The sequence below is a fragment of the Malus domestica genome, chromosome 13 (assembly GCF_042453785.1).
Source record: "Malus domestica chromosome 13, GDT2T_hap1".
Classification (NCBI taxonomy): Eukaryota; Viridiplantae; Streptophyta; class Magnoliopsida; order Rosales; family Rosaceae; genus Malus; species Malus domestica.
In genome coordinates, this window is record NC_091673.1 from 34,756,806 (window position 1) to 34,777,196 (window position 20,391).

The 20,391-nt window shown below is 45.5% G+C and overlaps 1 protein-coding gene and 1 pseudogene across 1 annotated transcript; both read left to right on the forward strand.

The window, feature by feature from the left end:
- Positions 1-4,055: 4,055 nt before the first annotated feature.
- On the forward strand, positions 4,056-4,631 carry LOC139190953 (uncharacterized). The gene is made up of 2 exons (XM_070811445.1): positions 4,056-4,184; positions 4,281-4,631. The coding sequence occupies exons 1-2, from the start codon at positions 4,056-4,058 to the stop codon at positions 4,629-4,631; spliced, it is 480 nt and encodes a 159-aa protein (XP_070667546.1).
- A 9,680-nt stretch (positions 4,632-14,311) lies between these two features.
- LOC114820439 (glucan endo-1,3-beta-glucosidase 9-like) lies at positions 14,312-15,288 on the forward strand (annotated as a pseudogene).
- The last annotated feature ends 5,103 nt before the right edge of the window (positions 15,289-20,391 follow it).

Consider the following 20,391-nt stretch of genomic DNA (forward strand, 5'->3'; position numbering starts at 1 on the left):
ATTGTTATCAGCGAAGATCATCAAACTTCAGCCTGGGCATAACATTCCCAAGGTCGAAGAGCTTAAAGGAAAGATATATTGCAAAAATCATAATTCAAGCAAACATACGACAAATAACTGCGTTGTGTTTCGAGACAACGTCCAAAGCTAGATTGATAACGGCAAACTCAGATTTTCGGAGAAGAAAATGAGTATTGATACCGACCCATTTCCCACGGCAACAATAAATATGGTAGATGCTCGCCTACCTAGGGACAAAGGAAAATGGAAGGTAGAGGTCCTTACAACGCAACGCTCTCTAAATTAGAATTCTCAACCACGTTTCAATGCTGATTTCTGTTCAAACAAACCGCCTACAGCTCTCACGGGACCCGTTATTGTCAAGCCCATGACTAATTACAGCACTGATGAAGAAAATGGGTCGGCGGTTTTATGCAGAAAATGTAAAGCAAATGTCAGCGCCGAGCCGAAGGAAGAGTCATCTCTGGCCACGATGGAACAACCTACAGTCGCAACACAGCGGAAGGTGCTTGACGCAAGTCAACATCAAGGTGTTTTTGATAGGGTCGGCCCTAAAATACAGGTTGAAGAGAAACCTTCAGTCAAACGACGCGTCGACTTTGATGTTCCGTTTTGTGACGAAGATTATTACATACGTAATTCTGGCAGCTCAGAATCATCGTAGATCCAGAAAACTTTCAAACCTCCCGAACCTCGAGACCAGCGATGGTATACATATCACTCTTCAAAAGGCGTCTACACTGCACTGTCCAAATCCCAGAAACGTCGGCACCAAAGAATAGACTGCATGGCCCATCGACGGGCAGCCCAAGAAACTTCGGTCCCTAAATGGCAGTTGAAGGAAACAATTGCCAATGATGATGAACGACCATCCCCAACTATTATGACAGAGCTGGTTCAAGGGAAACGGCTGGTTGATCGAGATTTTGAAACCACATTTGAGGAGGCTGATAAACGAATCAAACTTCTTCTTCGGCCTGGGGAAATGAAGGCACGCTACGAGCACTTCAGGCAGGAGGCTGAAAGCAAACTCCCCCGTTAACCCCACAAGAACCTTTCATAAAAAGCATTCGGCTAACGATCTGTATGGTTTGCAGAAAGCATGTCAAGATACAATTGATCTAGTCCTAACTTGCCCGGATACTGAGCGAATTATTCAAAAGACCTCAGACCCAGGGTTGAAAGCTAGGTTCCAGCACATACGAGAAGCTCGAGTCTTTGGCTTTGAAGTCAACCCATACACTAATATCGATGCGGCAGACTTTCCTTTCTCATTAGAAGACCTTCAGTATTTATGATACCACTTCGAAGTCTTTTCGGTCGTTTCTCTCTTCGGCCTTACGACCGATGAAATAACACGAGTCTCATGGTTGGATGCCTATCTCAACACTAAGGATGCCCGTATAATGTACCAAGAGCAAGCTCGTCTCCTGGCACCAATCCCAGGCACAATTCTGATTTCAGACGAACCTGAGGCACCTAAACAGAACAAACAGACTTCCGAAGAGACATCGCGGGAACAAACCATCGAAGAATGAGCAGAGGAGTCTCTTAGTACAACTCCGACGGAAGCAGATGCAGTAGTGTTTGACTAGGAAAAAGCAGAGCCTGAAGAGGGGGATCGTAACCTGATGGGCCCGTCGGTCCTGGATAACATGGAAATCAGTATGGTCCATATTTTTCCCGCTGATTTTCAGCCGAGCACATCTTAACCGAATTTCCTCGATGGTGACGTAGTTGCCGAGAAAGCCGGTCACATTGATTTTGTAGCTGTTGCCGAAGTCGAGTTAACAACAAAAGATGACAACCTCAAGGCAGCTTTGGCCGAATTATTTCCTCGATCATCATCGGCCAAACTTCATCATTTGAAGCCATTGTATGTCACCGCCCATATTGAAGGGTATCCAGTCTCCAAAGTTTTTGTCGACTGTGGAGCCACCATCAATATCATGCCTGTAAACATCAGGAAGGCATTACGTCGCTCTAACGATGAACTTATCCCTCTGGGATCGCAATGAGCAGTTTCGTCGGAGATAAATCCCAAACCAAAGCCGTGCTTCCTTTAGCGGTAAACATCACCGACCGTAATCACATGACCACCTTTTTCATCATCGACTCCAAGACCGAGTATAATGCACTGCTCGGTTGAGATTGGATTCATCAAACCAGCTGTATTCCTTCGTCATTATATCAAGTGCTTGTTTTTTGGGACAGTAAATCGATCATTGTTCACCCGGTTGATAATCAGCCCTTCGAAGCTAACATGATCCAAGCACGGTATTATGATGACCACGTCGGCTACATCACCCTACAAGGTTTCAATGATGAAGGACAGCCGACTCAGATTTCTGTTTAGAAAGCTATCGAGGTTGGCGCCGAAACTGTCCACCAGGATTCGGCGAGACTCGGGTTAGCTGACTTGATCCCCGACCCTGATGTCTGATACCGATCAGGAAAAACATTGGGCCGTGGTTTCATCTACTATGGAACGACTGCTGGCTCATTGGTATACTATATCTAAGCAACCAAATTTAGGCGTTAACCTCGTAGAGTTCCTCGTCGAAGGAGATAATGGTCTTGTCTTAATTCTTGACAGAATTCAAGCTGCCCCGGCCGAGTTCGAAGACAATCGGCCCCAAGTCAAGGACCCATTGGAAGAAATTAATGTTGGGATAGCCGATGACCCACGACTTTTATTTATTAGTGCTTTGCTCCCCCAACCTATGAAAGTCGAACTTCGTGCTCTGCTTGAGGAGTTCAAAGATTGTTTTACTTGGAGCTACCACCAGATGCCTGGCTTAGATCGCACTCTCGTTGAGCATGAGTTACGTATTAAACTTGGGTGTAAACCCTTTCGTCAACCACCTCGACGATTCTCGATCGAAATGCAACTCGGCATCAAGGATGAACTTGTTCGTCTCTTGAAAGCAGGGTTCATTCGGACAGCTCGATACGTGGAATGGTTGGCAAATATCGTTCCTATTTTAAAGAAAAATGGTGCATTGTGCATTTGCATCGACTTCAGAAATTTGAATCTGGCAACTCCCAAAGATGAGTATACAATGTCGATTTCGGATTTGTTAATCGATGCTGCAGCGAATCATGCGATCTTATCTTTTATGGATGGACATGCCGGGTACAACCAAATTTTCATTGCCGAAGCTGATATGCACAAGACAGCTTTTCGTTGCCCAGGGGCACTCAGTACATACAAATAGGTTGTCATGCCATTCGACCTCAAGAACACCGGTGCCACGTACCAACGAGCAATGAACACCATATTTCATGATTTAACTGGAACCATCGTCGAAGTCTACATCGACGATGTTGTAATCAAATCTAAACGCTGGCAGACACATCTGGATTATTTCTAACAGGCTTTCTTCCACATGCGTCAACATAACCTCAAAATGAATCCTGCCAAATGTGCCTTCGGTGTGTCAGCCGGTAATTTTCTCGGTTTCCTCGTGCATCACCGTGGGATTGAAGTGGATGAAAATAAAGCACGCGCAATCATCAATGCTCCACCCCCGACGACGAAGAAACAACTACAGTCCTTACTCGATAAGATAAATTTTCTCCGCCGATTTATAGCTAACTCGGTGGGTAAAATGAAAGCGTTCTCTATGCTTTTGAAACTCAAAGACTCAGATAAATTTGAGTGGAAAGACAGGCATCAGGCGGCGTTTACAAAAATCAAAGTCTCCCTCATGACACCACCTATCCTTGTCCCACCTCGACGCGGTAAGCCTCTCAAGCTATATATCTCGATGGCCGAAGAGTCCATCGGCTGCCTCCTCGCGCAAGACAATGACGCTGGACGAGAGCAGGCTATTTTTTATCTAAGTCGAAATCTCAATCAACCAGAGATCAATTATTCTGCCATCGAGAAGCTCTGCCTAGCCGTATTTTTTGCCGCCTCCAAGCTTAGGCATTACATGCTCCCATCAGTCACCCAAGTCATTGCCCAGACCGATGTCATCCACTACATGCTCACCTGACCAATTGTAAAAGGCCGAATTGGGAAGTGGACAATGGCATTGTCTGAGTTTAGCTTGCAATACGTGCCCCAGAAAGCTGTCAAAGGCCAGGCACTGGCTGATTTCCTTGCTCAACATCCTTCCCCATATGGTTTTGGGGGCAACGACGTCGAAATCGGCATGGTTGAAACGCGTGATAACTACTGGACGATGTACTTTGACGGCTAAAGTACTTCATCCTCGGCTAGTGTTGGAATTGTCATTCAATCCCCAAACCAGGATCGCTGGTATTTTTCGCTCAAGCTGGATTTTGAATGCACAAATAATCATGCCGAATATGAAGCCCTTATCATCGGCCTTGGAATCCTTCATGACTTGCGGGCGACCCGTGCCCTCATCCTCGGTGACTCCGAACTTGTGATTAACCAACTTAATGGTTCTTTTCGATGCATGAGTTGTACCCTGGCACCCTACCACATGGTTGCCAGCTATTTGGCCGAATCCTTCGACGGTATTACACTTGAACATATTTCCCAGATTCATAATACCGACGCAGACGAATTGGCTCAAATCACCTCTAGTGCACAACTCCTGGGGGGCAAGCTAGGCCGAGAAATACCTGTGTTATGACAGCTATACCCGGCCTTGGTTAACTAACAAGTCCTCCGACGCGACAATGTGATACGCACAAGAGTCATGTCCTTACCTTCGTTGTTAGACCGACAAGACCTTATAGATGTTTGTGCCGTCGAGGTAGTACCAGATGATTGGAGAAAGCCCATTATGCAGTATCTTGACAATCCCAATGGCAAACATAGTCGCAAGACAAGAGTTCATGCCACAAACTATGTTATGTATCAAAACAAGTTATACCGAAAAGGTGAGGATGGTCTATTACTGCTATGCCTCAGCCCCCAAAAGGGTGCTTAAGCAATCACAGACATCCATGAAGGGGTTTGCGGAGCTCATCAGTCCGGACGTAAAATGCGATGGCTGCTTCTACGACACGGTTATTTTTGGCCAAGAATACTAAAGGATTGTATCGAGTTCGCACGAGGGTGCATACAGTGTCAGATTCATGGTCCTATACAAAGGGTCCCGGCCGAATCATTACATTCGGATGGGACATGGACGTAATCGGCAAAATCACACCATCTTCCAGGGCTGCCAAGCACGCATGGATACTGGTAGCAACCGATTACTTCACTAAGTGGGTCGAAGCAAAATCGTATGCCGAGCTAACGTCTAAAGAAGTTTGCGACTTTGTGGAAGAACACATTATGACCAGATTCGGCATACCAGAAACGATCATAACTGATAATGGCACAATCTTTACAGCCAAGAGGTTTAAAGAATATACAGCAAGTTTGAAAATTCAGCTTGAACAGTTTACACCGTATTATCCACAAGCAAATGGGCAGGCTGAGGCAAGTAACAAAGTGTTGATCGGCATTCTCGAGAAAATAATAAAAGAAAGGCCTGGCATGTGGCATTTAAAGTTGAATGAGGCTTTATGGGCATATCAAACATCGCTCCGATCGGCGACTGGGACAACCCCGTATGCACTAACCTACGGACACGATGCAATGTTACTAGTCGAGTTAAGCATAAATTCATTGCGAATAATTGAACAAAGTAGTCTGTTCAGCGTCGAATATAATCAGTCCATGAGACAAGAGTTAGAAGATTTAGAAGAAGGGCGACTTGATGCTTATAACTTATTGGTGGCACAAAAATAGATTACCGAGCGAGCCTATAATCAAAAGGTCCGATAGAAAACATTTGGCGAGGGAGAATTGGATTGGCAAATGGTGTTGCCCGTAGGACTTAAAGACCCCAGGTTCGGCAAATGGTCACCAAATTGGGAAGGCCCGTTTGTTGTACATAAAGTATACGGTAAATGGGCATATCATCTTAGAGACCGGACCGGTTTAGTTCATAAAGTACCTATCAATGGGAAGTTTTTGAAGAAGTACTATCGGGCATATAGGAAATGCGGGAATAGAAATCCATTTCATTAAAAAATCGATAAAAGAATACACAAATTGAGTAGGTCGATCAGTTTACATTTAAATAAATTCAGGGCGAAGAAGGGAGAAGAGTGCCGAGAAGGGCCTTCAGCTCCAACCACTGCACCTCGCCCATTATGACCTCGGCCTGCCAGTTCTTCTTGTCCATCTTCAACTGCTCGATTCATTTCGTGCTCACCGCATACTCGGTTAAACAATCTTTACCACCCGACTCAAAGTTTTTCGCAAGCTCAGAAGCAATAGCCGACCTTTGTTTTCCCCTTTCGCCTTTAAAGCATCAATCTTCAGATGAAGAGTGTCTTGGACAGCCATGGCAGCTTTCAGATCTTGTTCAACCCGAAGAGCGTTCTCAAGGACACTAAAGGTTTCTCGAACTCGCTCTAAGGCGGATGACGCCTGAACGATGGCTTTAGCGTTCATTTGACCATCTGCGCCGAGGTCGTTTAGGCATGCACCCAATAAATCGAGGCCTTTGCACTCAAAGACTTGCGACGCAGAGAGAGACAAAACTTCTTGCACCTGAACCAGAGCAGTTGAATCAGCAGGTTCAATTGTAGTGGCCGAAACGCCAGCCGCTCCAGTAGTGCTTGATAGGAAGGCTTTAAACTCGACTTCCCATGAAGGCTGCACACAAAAATCAGCTTAAGCTCAAGGATATCATGAAGGAACATAACAAGAAGGTTTTGTTTTAAACCTGCTGAGAGGAGACTTAGGCCATGTCTTCAGGTTCATTGCTCGAACCTAAAGAACTTAATGGCCGAGCCCAATGCCTTAGACTGCTTCTCAGCTCACGCGGCCGATGAAGGTTATCTACATTCGATGGCCACAGAGGCGGCCAAGAAATATAGATAACACCTTTCGGCGCATAGAATTTTTGATGAAAAGAATAGGTAGGCACCTGACATTCGGTATCTTCCTGGTTTAGAATTCTAAGGTAGAAAAGTAACCAAAAGAGAGGTAGTAGGGTACTTACGAAGGCCGAAATGGCTTCTTGGGGAGGAACGTTGAGATCCTGGTCCTGCGGGTGAATTGATGTTTCGACCGTCGCGTCTGGCTTTACGGCGGGTCGTTTTCCACGGTCAGCCATAGAAGGGCCGACTGGAATAACCGCCTCGTCCTGGTCCTATGGGTGAACAGGCTTTTCCGCCGTTGCCTCTGGATCTACGACAGGTCGTTTTCCACGGTCGACCGCCAAATGACCAACTTGAACAATTGCCTCGGACACAGAAGGAGGTTGATTGTGTGGTTGGAGGCGACCTACTAAGGGAAGTTCGTCGCTCCCATCGCTCTCTTCTAGAACGACCGCTGTTTGTTTTGGATTTTTGGGAAGGGTTTGCTCAACCGAGGGGATCGCCCCTTCCAAGACAGGCGCAGCAGTTGGCCCCGAAGCTACAGGCATCTCGACCGACGGAGCAATAGCTGCTTCAACGACTTTGGAAACAGGCTGGATTGGGGTTGTGTCTTTGGCTAAAAGGGGTCATCTCTCTGTTGAAGCAGGAGCACGGGGGTAGAAGGAGAAACACTAGGAGTTGTTGTCCCCGTAGTCTGGTTGAAGATAACATGAATCTCCTGTTCTCCTTTCTTCGCCAGTTTCTTGACCCGTTTGGCAGGTCGAGGGGAGTCGATAGTCGCCTTGGCTTTTTGGTGAGGCTGTTTGCTCAGCAAGGCCTGTGCGGTGGTCTTAGCTTTCTTGGAGAAAGTCGATTTCTTCTTAGCCACAGCCGCAGCGACCACTTCTACCTTTTTCAGCGACCGACTACCTGAGAAAGTAAAAGCAAATCAGTAAAGTTCAAAGTCGAAGGAAGAAGGTGGAAATAGACAATTACTTTTGGATTGGGGGGCAGAAGCCTTTTTAGGTCGACCACTGAAGACCTTGCTCAAGACATCTTCAACTGGAGTACCGAAAAAATGTTGGGTATATTTTTCCCACCAATCGCCGAAAGTGTCAGTATAAAGAGATTCTGGAATGGTTGGTCGAAGGTGAAATTTTTTACACCATTCCTGAAACTCTTTTTCAGCATCCTTGCACTCTTTTTCTGAAGAGCCAAAGAGGCATCCCCGGCTCAACAATGAGCAAAAGGTAATAAGAGGTACCGAACAACCCTGAAGATAGCCGAGTTGCCGAGCAGTGAATTGGGGGTGATATACCTCCCAATTTGCTCAGTGAAGGTCACACCCAAGAGGAAGGTCGCAGGTAAGCACAAACGACCCCCAGGATTGGCGGAGATCAACATCATCATCTGCACTCCATGCTGATGTGGGGAGCTTGATTGACAAAGGATATTCGCGACGACAGTAGATCAAGAATTCGTCGTCGAAAAAGGTGTCAAGGCCAAAGAAGTATCTGAACACGTCTTCAGCTTAGTGATAAGGTACTGGTCTAGAAACCACCTGAAGGCCGAATGCTTCAGCAGATGAGAAGCTGGCAAGCTCTGGCTGAAGATTAACGAAGTAAACCTGTAGCCAGAGTTGGAATACCCAGAGAGGGCCACTCTGGTGTGGGTCGATCTTGTGAAGGGTTATCTCGGCCAAACAGCGCAGGAGATGTGCAAGAATGGCTGGACTAAACGCCAGGGTGTGACCGCTAGCCAGGGCTTCCGCCACCAGCATGTTCTCAACCAAGCATTTGTTGGACTTGGTACAACAAATAAAATTGTTATACCAGTAGAAGAGGAAGGCTTCATGTTCTCCCCGTCGTAGGTTCTCCTTCCCTCGGCCAGCAAAGTGGAGGTAAAGAGTGTTGTAGTTGAGGAAGTTCTTATAAAGTTTCTGAACTTCCTCCTTCAAGGGTTTTTGACCCTCTCTGCTCAACATCTCGATGGCTCGGTCTTTGAAAAGTGCCTTCAAGTCGATGGCCAATGGGTACCCGGAGAGGGTAACATCAATCGGGATGCCAAAAGGGGAAGTCCCCAAGATCGCGGTAATACTAAGAACAGTAGGGCTAATGGGGCCGAAGGGAAGGACCATAATGTTGGTAGCTGAGCACCAGAAACTTGAGGCTGCCATAAGAAGCTCCTTGTCCACGACAAGTTCCATGGACGAAAGGCGAATGGCGTCGTAAATACCAAGAGCTTTCTATTGCTCGCCGAAGATCTTTTCCATCCGTGCAACCCAGGCTACCCAGGTCGCAGTGGTTGAGGGCCAGGAGCCTTGGGGTTTTGCTGAATCCCACATCGACCATTCAAACCCTTGCAGAAGGGATGTTAGACATTGATCCTTGAAGAGTTCTGTGATGGCCGGCGGCACTGGTTTTTTGAAAAGTGGACCAAGGATCTGATGGGTGGTGATCATGTCGCTCTCAAAGCGCATAGTCTTAATTGAGCGTTGATCGATGATCGTCTCGCACTTGACGCATTCTTTAGAAAGTTTGGAGAAAAATGAGGCCATTGAAGATAATCTTGAAAGGTTGAAAGGTTTCCTGAAGAATTCAAGGATTTTCCTCTGGGTCTTTAAACAGGAGAGTTTGGAGATTTTGAAAGCGTAAAGGATGAGTAATAGAAAGCCAGGTATTTATAGACTTGTGGAATGGAAGATTAAACGGGGAGAGTGATTGGGAGGATTCCTGATAATTATGGATTGATGGAGAATATTAACAGACTCAGAAGAAAGAACAAAAAAACTCGCAGATTAAGGGGTCATGACGATATCGTGACGGCGTACTTGTATGAAGAAAGGATGTTCTGGTGTCTACACGATCTCGAGGGTACTAAAAGATTCGTAAATCGAGATTGCATGATGGCATGCGGTGACTGGTATAATGATTTCAGGACGTTTGGACATCTGCACGTCTTGAGGAATTCAAGAATCTCGCGGATCAAGGGGATGATGATGAAAGGACTATAGACATTGAAATTTCGGTAAATAAATGTTGACCGATAAATCAAAGTTTCAACGTTCATGTATTACATAAATTTTACACGTAGCGTGTGTCTAAACGAAAAATTGAAATGAGTTGGAAAAGTCATCAAACAGGACACGTGTCAACACCTGGCAGAAACGACTTATTTCATCTGGAATATTATATTCAAAATTAGGCCTTGGAAATTTCTATAAATAGAAGGCTAATTCATTCATTTAAAGGGAACCAAAAAATCATTAGGCGAAGTCTTGAAGCTCTGAAACTCTGAAACTCCGAAGCTCTCAAGCATCCAGGTTCCCGAAGAATCAAGAAAGCGTTCTTCGTTCTTCATTCATCGTTCTTCCAAGATCAAGCCCCAACGGCCCTTTGGATCAACAATCATCCACCAATTCAAGATCAAGCCCCAATGGCCCTTGAAGAAAGTGTTCTTCGTTCCTCGTTCATCGTTCTTCCAAGATCAAGCCCCGACGGCCCTTGGATCAACAATCCACCAATTCAAGATCAAGCCCCAAAGGCCCTTCAAGAACTTCCACCAATTCAAGATCAAGCCCCGACGGCCTTTGAAGAAAGCACCCTCGTTCATCATCCGTTCATCCTAAGATCAAGCCCCAACGGCCTTTTGGATTAACAAACGTCGACAAATCCATACATCCAACCGTTCAAGATCAAGCCCAAAAGCCCTTGAAGATCTGTTCATCACTGTTCTTCAAGATCAAGCCCAAAAGCCCTTGAATATCTGCTCATCACCGTTATTCAAGATTAAGCTTTAACAGCCCTTGAAGAAACACTCATCCTCAAGATCAAGCCCCAACGACTCCTTGAAGATCCGCTCAAATCCACCTTCAAAGATCAAGCCCACGGCCCCTTGAAGAAACTTCCAACAGTTCATCCAAGATTAAGCCTCGACGGCCCTTGGATTAACGAAACATCCACAAATCAATACCTTACGGAGATCGAATCAGAGGATCAAAATAGAGAGAGATTGTAACCCTAAATCATCAAACACAAAATATTATTTTGTGCACGTTGTTCTTGTCTCTTTCGTTTCAGGAATTTTCCGTGTTCACAAATTGGCACGCCCATTAGGACTATCTCTACCTCTCATCTCTTTCTCCGTTCAAGAAATTCGAGCACACTTCCAAAATTAATGGCTTCAAGGAAGGCTCAAACTATTCCCGTAACTGGCGCAAAGAACAAGAGCGTCCTCGTCGCAAGAGGTGTCACTTTAGGCATCACGACTCGAAGCAAGGCAAGAGCTACTTCTGCCGCCTCTTTCACCTCTACATCAACTCTACCAAGGGAACAAGAGCACCCAAGGCACGAGCCTTTGATCACTTTAGCCTCACCAAAGGCACCAAGGGGCGAAAGTCCAAAGAAATACTCCAAATCCATGCTCTTCGATGCCGATTCAAGTGGCAGTTCAGCCATGCAAGTCATGACCATTGGAGCAACTTCAATCGATGAGCAGCTGGCTCAAATGAATGAAGTAATCGCAAGGCTAACCCGAACTGTGGAAGAAAAAGACTTGCAAATCGCTGCACTCGTCAGCCGACTGGAGCCACAGGACGGCGATAACCCTAACCCAGAAGAGGAGCCTCCAGTAGAGAATATCGATGTGAAGCCGGAGCCAGACCAAGCAGCGGCATTCATGGGATCTCTTTCTATCCAGCAACTGCAGGAGATGATCGCCAGCACCGTCAAGGCACAGTACGAAGGGAACTCAAATACCTCCGGGTTGTACTCAAAGCCTTATTCAAAGAAGATTGATGCCCTAAAGATGCCGAGGGGACATCAACCACCAAAGTTCATGTAGTTTGATGGAAAAGGAAACCCAAAGCAGCACGTTGCCCACTTTGTTGAAACTTGCAACAACGCAGGGACCGAAGGGGACTACCTCGCCAAGCAGTTTGTGCGCTCGCTGAAAGGAAACGCCTTTGAGTGGTACACGGACCTAGAGCCCGAGTCCATCAACAGCTGGGAACAGTTGGAAAGGGAATTCCTCAACCGCTTCTACATCACCCACCGCACTATGAGCATACTATAACTGACGAGCACAAAGTAATGGAAGGACGAGCCAGTCATTGACTACATCACAGATGGCGCACTCTAAGCCTCGACTGTAAAGACAGGCTCTCGGAAACCTCTTCAATCGAGATGTGCATCCAAGGCATGCAATGAGGTTTGCAATACATCCTTCAAGGCATCAAACCACGGACCTTCGAAGAGCTAGCCACCCGCGCCCATGACATGGAGTTAAGCATCGCCCATCATGGGAAGAAATGACCGATCGCCAACTACAAGAACGACAAGGTTCTTGAGACAAAGGTGGAGAAGGCTGCGTGGAAATCCACCAAGGAAGCAATGACGGTCGACACAGCTCCCGTCAAAATCCCTACACGAGGCAAGGTGATTCAAGCTGAAGCTTTTCGTGATCAAGAGATGCGTAGACGCACTTTGAAGGAGCTTGAAGAGAAAACTTATCCATTCCCCGACTCTGATGTGGTTGCCATGCTGGATGACCTGTTGGACAAGAAGGTGATCGGTTTGCCTGAATGCAGACGGCCGGAAGAGATGAATCGCACCGACAGTCCAAGGTACTGTAAATTCCACCGCTTCATCAGTCATCCGACAGAAAAATGCTTCGTGCTGAAAGATCTCATCATGAAGCTGGCTCAAAAAGGAATCATCGAGCTAGATCTTGATGATGTGGTGAAGTCAAACTATACCACCATCACTTTTGGCTCTTCCAACTCAAAATTTTCACCTCAACCGCTGGGGGCATCCTCAAAGACAAGCAAAGTTGAAGGATGGACTCAAGTCACTCCTAAGAAATTGCACAAGAAGCATACGTCTCCTCTACAAGTCCGCCAATCGGAAATGGGGCAAAGCAGCTCTTGTCAACTTTCAAAGCAACGTGAACGTGTTGAAGATGATGCAATTGCGACACAAAGATCGTCCGTTGCCATCACGATGCGCGACTTCTTGCCCGAAGACTTCTTCAACTACCTAGTCAAGGCTCCTTGCTATGAAGATTGTGAGGAACGCCTCTCCAAAATCGCTTGACAAATTCACCAATGCTCCTTGTTCGCACGAGCCTAAACTGCACGAACCAAAGCTCCTCGCCTGCACGAGCCTAAACTGCATGGCACAATGCTCCTGGTCTGCACGAGCATAAAAGGCAACACCAACGCTCCTGGTCTGCACGAGCCTAAAAGGCGACAACCCAAAGCTCCTTGCCTGCACGAGCTGAAACTGCAAAACGGCAACAAATGCTCCTTGTCTGCACGAGCTGAAACTGCAATACGACACCAAATGCTCCTTGTCTGCACGAGTTGAAACTGCAAACGAAACCAACACTCCTTGCCTGCATGAGTTAAAACTGCAAACGGCACAAAAAGAAAATACCAAAAAAAAATGTATTTGAACTACGTTATGACTTGATCTCTTCTTTGGAGGGGTACGTAGGCATCTCGAACATTTAACTTCGAGTTCAGTCACATCAAAATAAAGAATAAATTTTTTATTAAAAGTTTAATGTTATTACAATATCTTTGTATAAAAAAAATTATTAAAAAACTAAATAAATAAATATATATATATATATATATCAAAGTGGGGTATCTCTCCATTTTAAATGTCGTCCCCAAGCCAAAATGGATGAAATCAGTCCTAAATCCAGTCGGTGCAGCAATCAGGACAAATCCTTTTATTGGGCCTGAATTTGTGAGGCAGCTTGTCAAACTCCAAACAGAAACCGACTAACTTTCCAAGGACCAAGACCAGACCCAAGTGGAAGTCGACTTCTTTCTAAGCCCACAAGTCAACTCCGTCAAAGCTTCCAAGACAGTAGCCATCACTGACCAGACCACGACTCTCGTGCAAGCTGGAGTACCCGTCATTCGATTAGCTGCTGACGGTTCCACTGCTTCACTTGAGGTTGTTAAGCTCTTGCCCGCCGCTCCCACCGATGCTAATTGCGTTAATGCTAACAGAAACAGGCACCTTGACTTGATTGCCCCAACTTTGAAGTCGTTCTGCAGCTCAAGAATAAGGGCCATGGAGATGCCGTTGGGAGGTGATAAGTCGGTTATGGAAAGCGACAGATTGCTATCAAAGAGGGAGACCAACAGAAGGTTTCGAGTCCCCATCAGTCCACAGCAGCGGAAGACAAAACCTCCTAAACTTCAAAACCTTGCTGCAACAACCTGTTGGGTCTCCTCAACTTTTTAGTGCAGTAATCAGCAGCGCAGCGAGCGGCAGTGTGCAGCAATCTCTGGCAGCTCCACTGAGTGGTCGGGACTTACCCCAGCTCACTTGTCCTCCTCTTCTTCCTTCTCCTCTCTGCCATCTCTACCAGCTGCAACAAGTAAAGGTAGGCTTTCTTGTTTCGCTCGTTATCACACCCATCGTTGGAAAAAGCCATGAACAGCGGCAAGCATCATCGAAATTGCTGCTGCCCATCCCCAAACCGCCAGAAAATGCCCTCAAATCTCTGCACACTCCTCTTCCTCCTGGAGACCACCGTCTCCACTTGCAGATCCATAGGTGTGAACTGACGACGGTGTCGCACCCATTACCGCCGACCAAGGTAGTGGAGCTGCTGAAGTCCAACAATGTCACCAAAGTCAAGCTGTTCGACATCGACCCAGGTGTCCTCATAACGCTTTCTCAGTCCAAGCTTAGCGTCACTGTGGGCATTCCCAATGCATTGCTTAAATCCCTAAACTCTTCCAAGAAGGTCGCCGAGAGTTGGGTGCATGACAATGTCACTCGCTACGTCTCCAACGGCGACGATGGCGGTGTTAAAATTGAGTATGTTGCTGTTGGAGATGAGTCATTTCTCTAGAGTTATGGTGAGCAATTTCACCCATTCGTCATAGGAGCGGCAATGAATATCCACACAGCTTTGGCGCGAGCAAAATTGGAGAGCAATGTGAAAGTAGTGGTGCCTTGTAGTTTTGATTCCTTCTTGTCAGAATTTGGCCATCCTTCGAAAGGACACTTTCGGGCTGACCTCAATAGAATCATGATTGAACTACTCACGTTTCTCAGCAAGCACAATTCACCATTCTTTGCAACCATTTCCCCGTTCATAAGTCTCCGCCAGAACAAAAACATTTCCCTTGACTTCACTCTATTTAAAGATAATGCAAAACCTCATAACGACAGCTGCAAAACATACAAAAACATCTTTGACTTGAGCTATGACACCTTGGTTACTGCTTTGTCAACAGTAGGATTTCCTAAGATGGAAATTGTTGTGTCACAGATTGGTTGGCCTACAGATGGAATCACCAGTCGCTCTTCCACTGCAACTTCTCTTGGCTCTCTGCTGCAAGCTCCTTCTCCTCGTTCGTCTTCTCTCGGGCTCGACTTGGGTTTCCACCCACGAAAATAAGTGTTGCAGAGCACTATAAAAAGAAACAAAAAAGGGGTAAAAGCTTATGGAATGGTGCGTGGGCACCAACTAAAGAAACAAAAAAGAATATATAAAAAAAAAGTGGGCAGCCGAAAGTTGACAAACAGGGAAGTACCATCTGAGGAAATGAATTAAAAAATGGGTAGCAAAAGTGGTGCCTCAGCCAGCACCATGAAAAAAAAAAAAAAAAAAAAAAAAAAGAAGGTGGAATCTTAGTGCATCTGGCACCATGTGTGGAAAGCAAAGGATATAATATATATATATATATATATAAGATAAAGGTTTCAAAATGATGCATCTGGCATCATGTGCAAAAAATAAATAAATAAATAATAATAAAATAATAAAAAAAATTTAAAAATATATATATATAAAATAATAATAATAATATATATATATATATAGAATGAAAAAAGCCTCATTTATTGATTTCTCTGAAAATTTACAGAAATGTACATTTTACATTAGTAAAAAAAAAAAAAAAAAAAAAAAAAAAAAAAAAAAAAAAAAAAAGAGCAAACAGAAGGGGGTCTTCACGAAGGTTGCTCGTGTGAAGCCTCATCACTCGGCGGAACCCCAGGAGGAGGAGGCACCGAAGGTTGATCATTTGGAGCTTCATTACGCGGCGCAGCCCCAGAAGACGAAGGCAAATGCTGCTGGAACAAACCCACAAACCTCCGATGATCAAGTAAAATCTGACCATCAGATTCCTGCATCTGGTCAATTTTCCTCTTCATGTTTGTGGCATAGTTGTGTGCGAGCTTGTGCAACTATTTATTCTCATGCTTGAGCCCTCTAATCTCCTGTTTGAGACTCATCACTTCAGCCGCCAACGATTCAACTTGACGGGTTCGAGCAAATAGGCGTTGGGCCATGTTGGACACATAACCCACACACTGCCAGAGACTCCTTAACAGCCAACTCATCAGACCGCCTGGAAAGTAGTCTGTTATCTTTGGGAGTAACAAGGTTCCAGGCCACCACCGCAGCGGTCATATCATTCTTCATCACCGAATCCCCAATAGTAAGAGGACCAGTAGGGGATATGAAGGATGGGCGCCATATGTTATCTGGAGAAGACGGGACTACCTCTTCACCAAGGTTCAAATCAAAATGAAGGTCGGAGGGTCCAGACATTTTCAAAGGTGTTGAAGAAAGAAAAGGTCGGACAAATCAAGATCTTAGAAGTGCAAGAAGGGAGTTTCTACAAGCGAAAATTCAAGTGTGCTTTGAAACGAACTGCGTGCCTCTATAAAAAATCAACACTCGACGGGATTTCAGAGATCGAAGAGGTGAGCTCAGAGTTCGAAAATGCCGATTCAAAAATCGAAGGGGCAAGCTCAGAAATCGGAGAAGCATCTTGCTTTTCCAGACGCGTTAGCACCCGTCACACGCAAACTCAGCTTTGTGGAAATCACGGGCAATTTGTTAAAGCGCCAATCCCAGATATCGAAGAGGCGCCAGTCTTTTTCAGCCTCGTCAGCACCCGTCACGCGCAAACTCAGCTTTGCGGAAATCACGGGCAATTTGTCGAAGCGCCGATCCCAGATATCGAAGAGGCGCCAGTCTTTTTTTCAGCCTCGTCAACACCTATCCCATGCACACTCAGCTTGGTGAAAATGATACCTTGCAGCATGTGGAGACTACGTGCAGAAGAAACAAGCAGAGAAGAATGCAGTCTTCACAGTCAGCTCAGCAAAAGGAGTACGAGCTGAGGAACTCAAGAAGCTGCCACATCTGCCTGAAGAAACAAGCAGAGAAGAATGCAGCCTGCGCAGTCAGCTCAGCAGAAGAAGTCTGAGCTGAAGAACTCGAGAAAATGCTACATTCTGCCAGAAGAATAGATAAGACAAGGGGAAATGATACATTGAAGCATATGGAGACAAGCACAACAAAGCACGTGCCGATTCATCCGCTACTTCTTCAAAATCAAAAGTATCTCATATCATCAGGTTTGCGATCACTCTGGACGGTGAACTCATTTTGACCCTCAAATTCTTGGGTCGACTTACTAGGCGTCGTGGGCTGCACATGCCGATTCACCACCTTTGAATCAAATCCTTAAAGATCAAGTCACCAACTGGAAGAAGAGCCCATCAATCTTGAAGATCATATCGTTGACCAAACTGCTCAGGTGTGAATTAGAAAGATTGAACAAAGCAACAAGTCGTCACCTCCACCTCGTGCCTGTTTGCCATGTGTTCGAGTCAACCTTCAAGAATCAAGCCTTAACGGCCCTTGAAGAAGCTTCCAGCCAAATTCAAGATCAAGCCTCGACGGCCCTTGAGGAAATCACAAGTCCGATTCAAGATCAAGTGTCTACCACCCTTGAATCAAATCCAGTTCAAGAATAAGCTGTGGAAAGTCAACAATTGGAGGAAACCAGAAAATCTTCCAACCCAGCTCAAGAATAAGCTGTGGAAAGTAAACAATTAGAGGAATCCAGAAAGTCCTCCAATCCAGTTCAAGATCAAAGCTGTGGAAAGTCAACAAGTGCAACAAAATACGTGCCGATTCATCCACTAACAAAGCCAAGGATCATCTACCACATGAAACTCCTTGTGGTCCAATTTCAACCTTCAAGATCAAGCCTCGACGGCCCTTGAAGAAATCTCCAGCCCAATTCAAGATCAAGCCTCGATGGCCATTGGATCAACATCTACAGTAAGGGACTTCAAAACGCATCTCCTACACGTGACAAGCACATGTATACGACGCGCCTTGAAGTGGGGGCATTTGTAGACATCGAAATTTCGGTAAATAAATGTTGACCGATAAATCAAAGTTTCAACGCTCATGTATTACATAAATTTTACACGTAGCGTGTGTTTAAACGAAACATTGAAATGAGTTGGAAAAGTCATCAAACAGGACACGTGTCAACACCTGGCAGAAACGACTTATTTCATCTGGAATATTATATTCAAAATTAGGCCTTGGAAATTTCTATAAATAGAAGGCTAATTCATTCATTTAAAGGGAACCAAAAAATTATTAGGCGAAGTCTTGAAGCTCTGAAGCTCTGAAACTCCGAAGCTCTCAAGCATCCAGGTTCCCGAAGAATCAAGAAAGCGTTCTTCGTTCATCGTTCTTCCAAGATCAAGCCCCAACGGCCCTTTGGATCAACAATCATCCACCAATTCAAGATCAAGCCCTAACAGCCCTTGAAGAAAGTGTTCTTCGTTCCTCGTTCATCGTTCTTCCAAGATCAAGCCCCGACGACCCTTGGATCAACAATCCACCAATTCAAGATCAAGCCCCAAAGGCCCTTCAAGAACTTCCACCAATTCAAGATCAAGCCCCGACGGCCCTTGAAGAAAGCACCATCGTTCATCATCCGTTCATCCTAAGATCAAGCCCCAACGGCCTTTTGGATCAACAAACGTCGACAAATCCATACATCCAACCGTTCTTCAAGATCAAGCCCAAAAGCCCTTGAAGATCTGTTCATCACTGTTCTTCAAGATCAAGCCCAAAAGCCCTTGAAGATCTGCTCATCACCGTTATTCAAGACCAAGCTTTAACAGCCCTTGAAGAAACACTCATCCTCAAGATCAAGCCCCAACGGCTCCTTGAAGATCCGCTCAAATCCACCTTCAAAGATCAAGCCCACGGCCCCTTGAAGAAACTTCCAACAGTTCATCCAAGATCAAGCCTCGACGGCCCTTGGATCAACGAAACATCCACAAATCAATACCTTATGGAGATCGAATCAGAGGATCAAAATAGAGAGAGATTGTAACCCTAAATCATCAAACATAAAATATTATTTTATGCACGTTGTTCTTGTCTCTTTCGTTTCAGGAATTTTCCGTGTTCACAAGGACACCTAAGGTCGTGCTGAGAAGAGGACACTTGGCGAGATACCTGACGATAGGAAGATCATGCAATCATGCTCCATTAATGCGCCTTGGAAATAGAGTATTCGGATTCTTAGGTTTAGTTTCGCTTCTTCAAGGTCGGAGCTCGACCAGAGAATTCAGGCCGAAGACCTCATAAGCGAGGGGGCAATGTTTGGGCCCAAAATATTTGTTTGGACCGAGTATAGAATCATTCTCGGCCCGGAAGGCATTACGACAAGGTTATCATGGATCGTTTAGTTCGTGGGCTTCTAAACCTAGGTCGGTTATGCTGCAAGACGAGTAATCGAATCCTGGCGCAATAAGGAGTCTCGGCGAGATATGGATATGAATAACCCAGAAGTGAATCCAGCCTGATAAAGGACTGGGTTCAAAATCATAGTGAAAATAGGACTGGTCGAGATGGTGTTTGGTTAGGAGAAGAAGTCCTAATCCGAGTCTAGAAGGTATCTGGTGCTATCGTTGATATCAACAACACTGTGAAAGCAACCGTTGATATCTTCAGTCGGCATAGATAGCTCTGTCGTCGTATAATCAGCCGATCTCGCAGCATCTTTCGTTGGCATCAACAGCACTGTAGTGAGAGCGGTTGGTTACCTATCCAAGTCTCGGTTGAGAAGGATTTTCAAATCCTTATTGATCAAGGTCATCTTATTAGCTTTCTCGGCGAAGTGAGGTGTTACAGCTTACTAAGCTCGACGCATTGCACGTCGAGTTGTTTTATGATTGGATACTCTTAAGTGGGATTTAGAGTTCGGCATTCAGACGGCCAAACCACATTCACTATTAAGACTTATATCTGCTTTGAGTATTTGTGCCCTTACACTTTGGTGTCGATTCGGCGGGAGTTTACTCTAACGAATACCATTACTGTGACCGAATCCAACGACGACAATTCGTGAACTTTGTAAGAATAGTAGCCTTGTCTTCAGGTTCAAGAACCCAAGAGGCTGAGACGTGTTCCTTCCTCGATCACAGTCGCAAGACGTAGAAGTCAGCCGCGCACCCAATGCAACATCAACAAATTTTACTCCTCGGCCGAGCTTGGCCAACGAGTTGGCACGCCCCGCATTCAACCGAAGGACGTAGTTAACTTATAGATTACTCGGCCTGCGCACCACATAGGCTTGGTAGTTTTTAGGGTCAACAAAGCCATACTTGAACAATCTAGTGGCAGCCACAATTCCATTACAAGATATTAAGAAAGCCATGCCCATTGCAG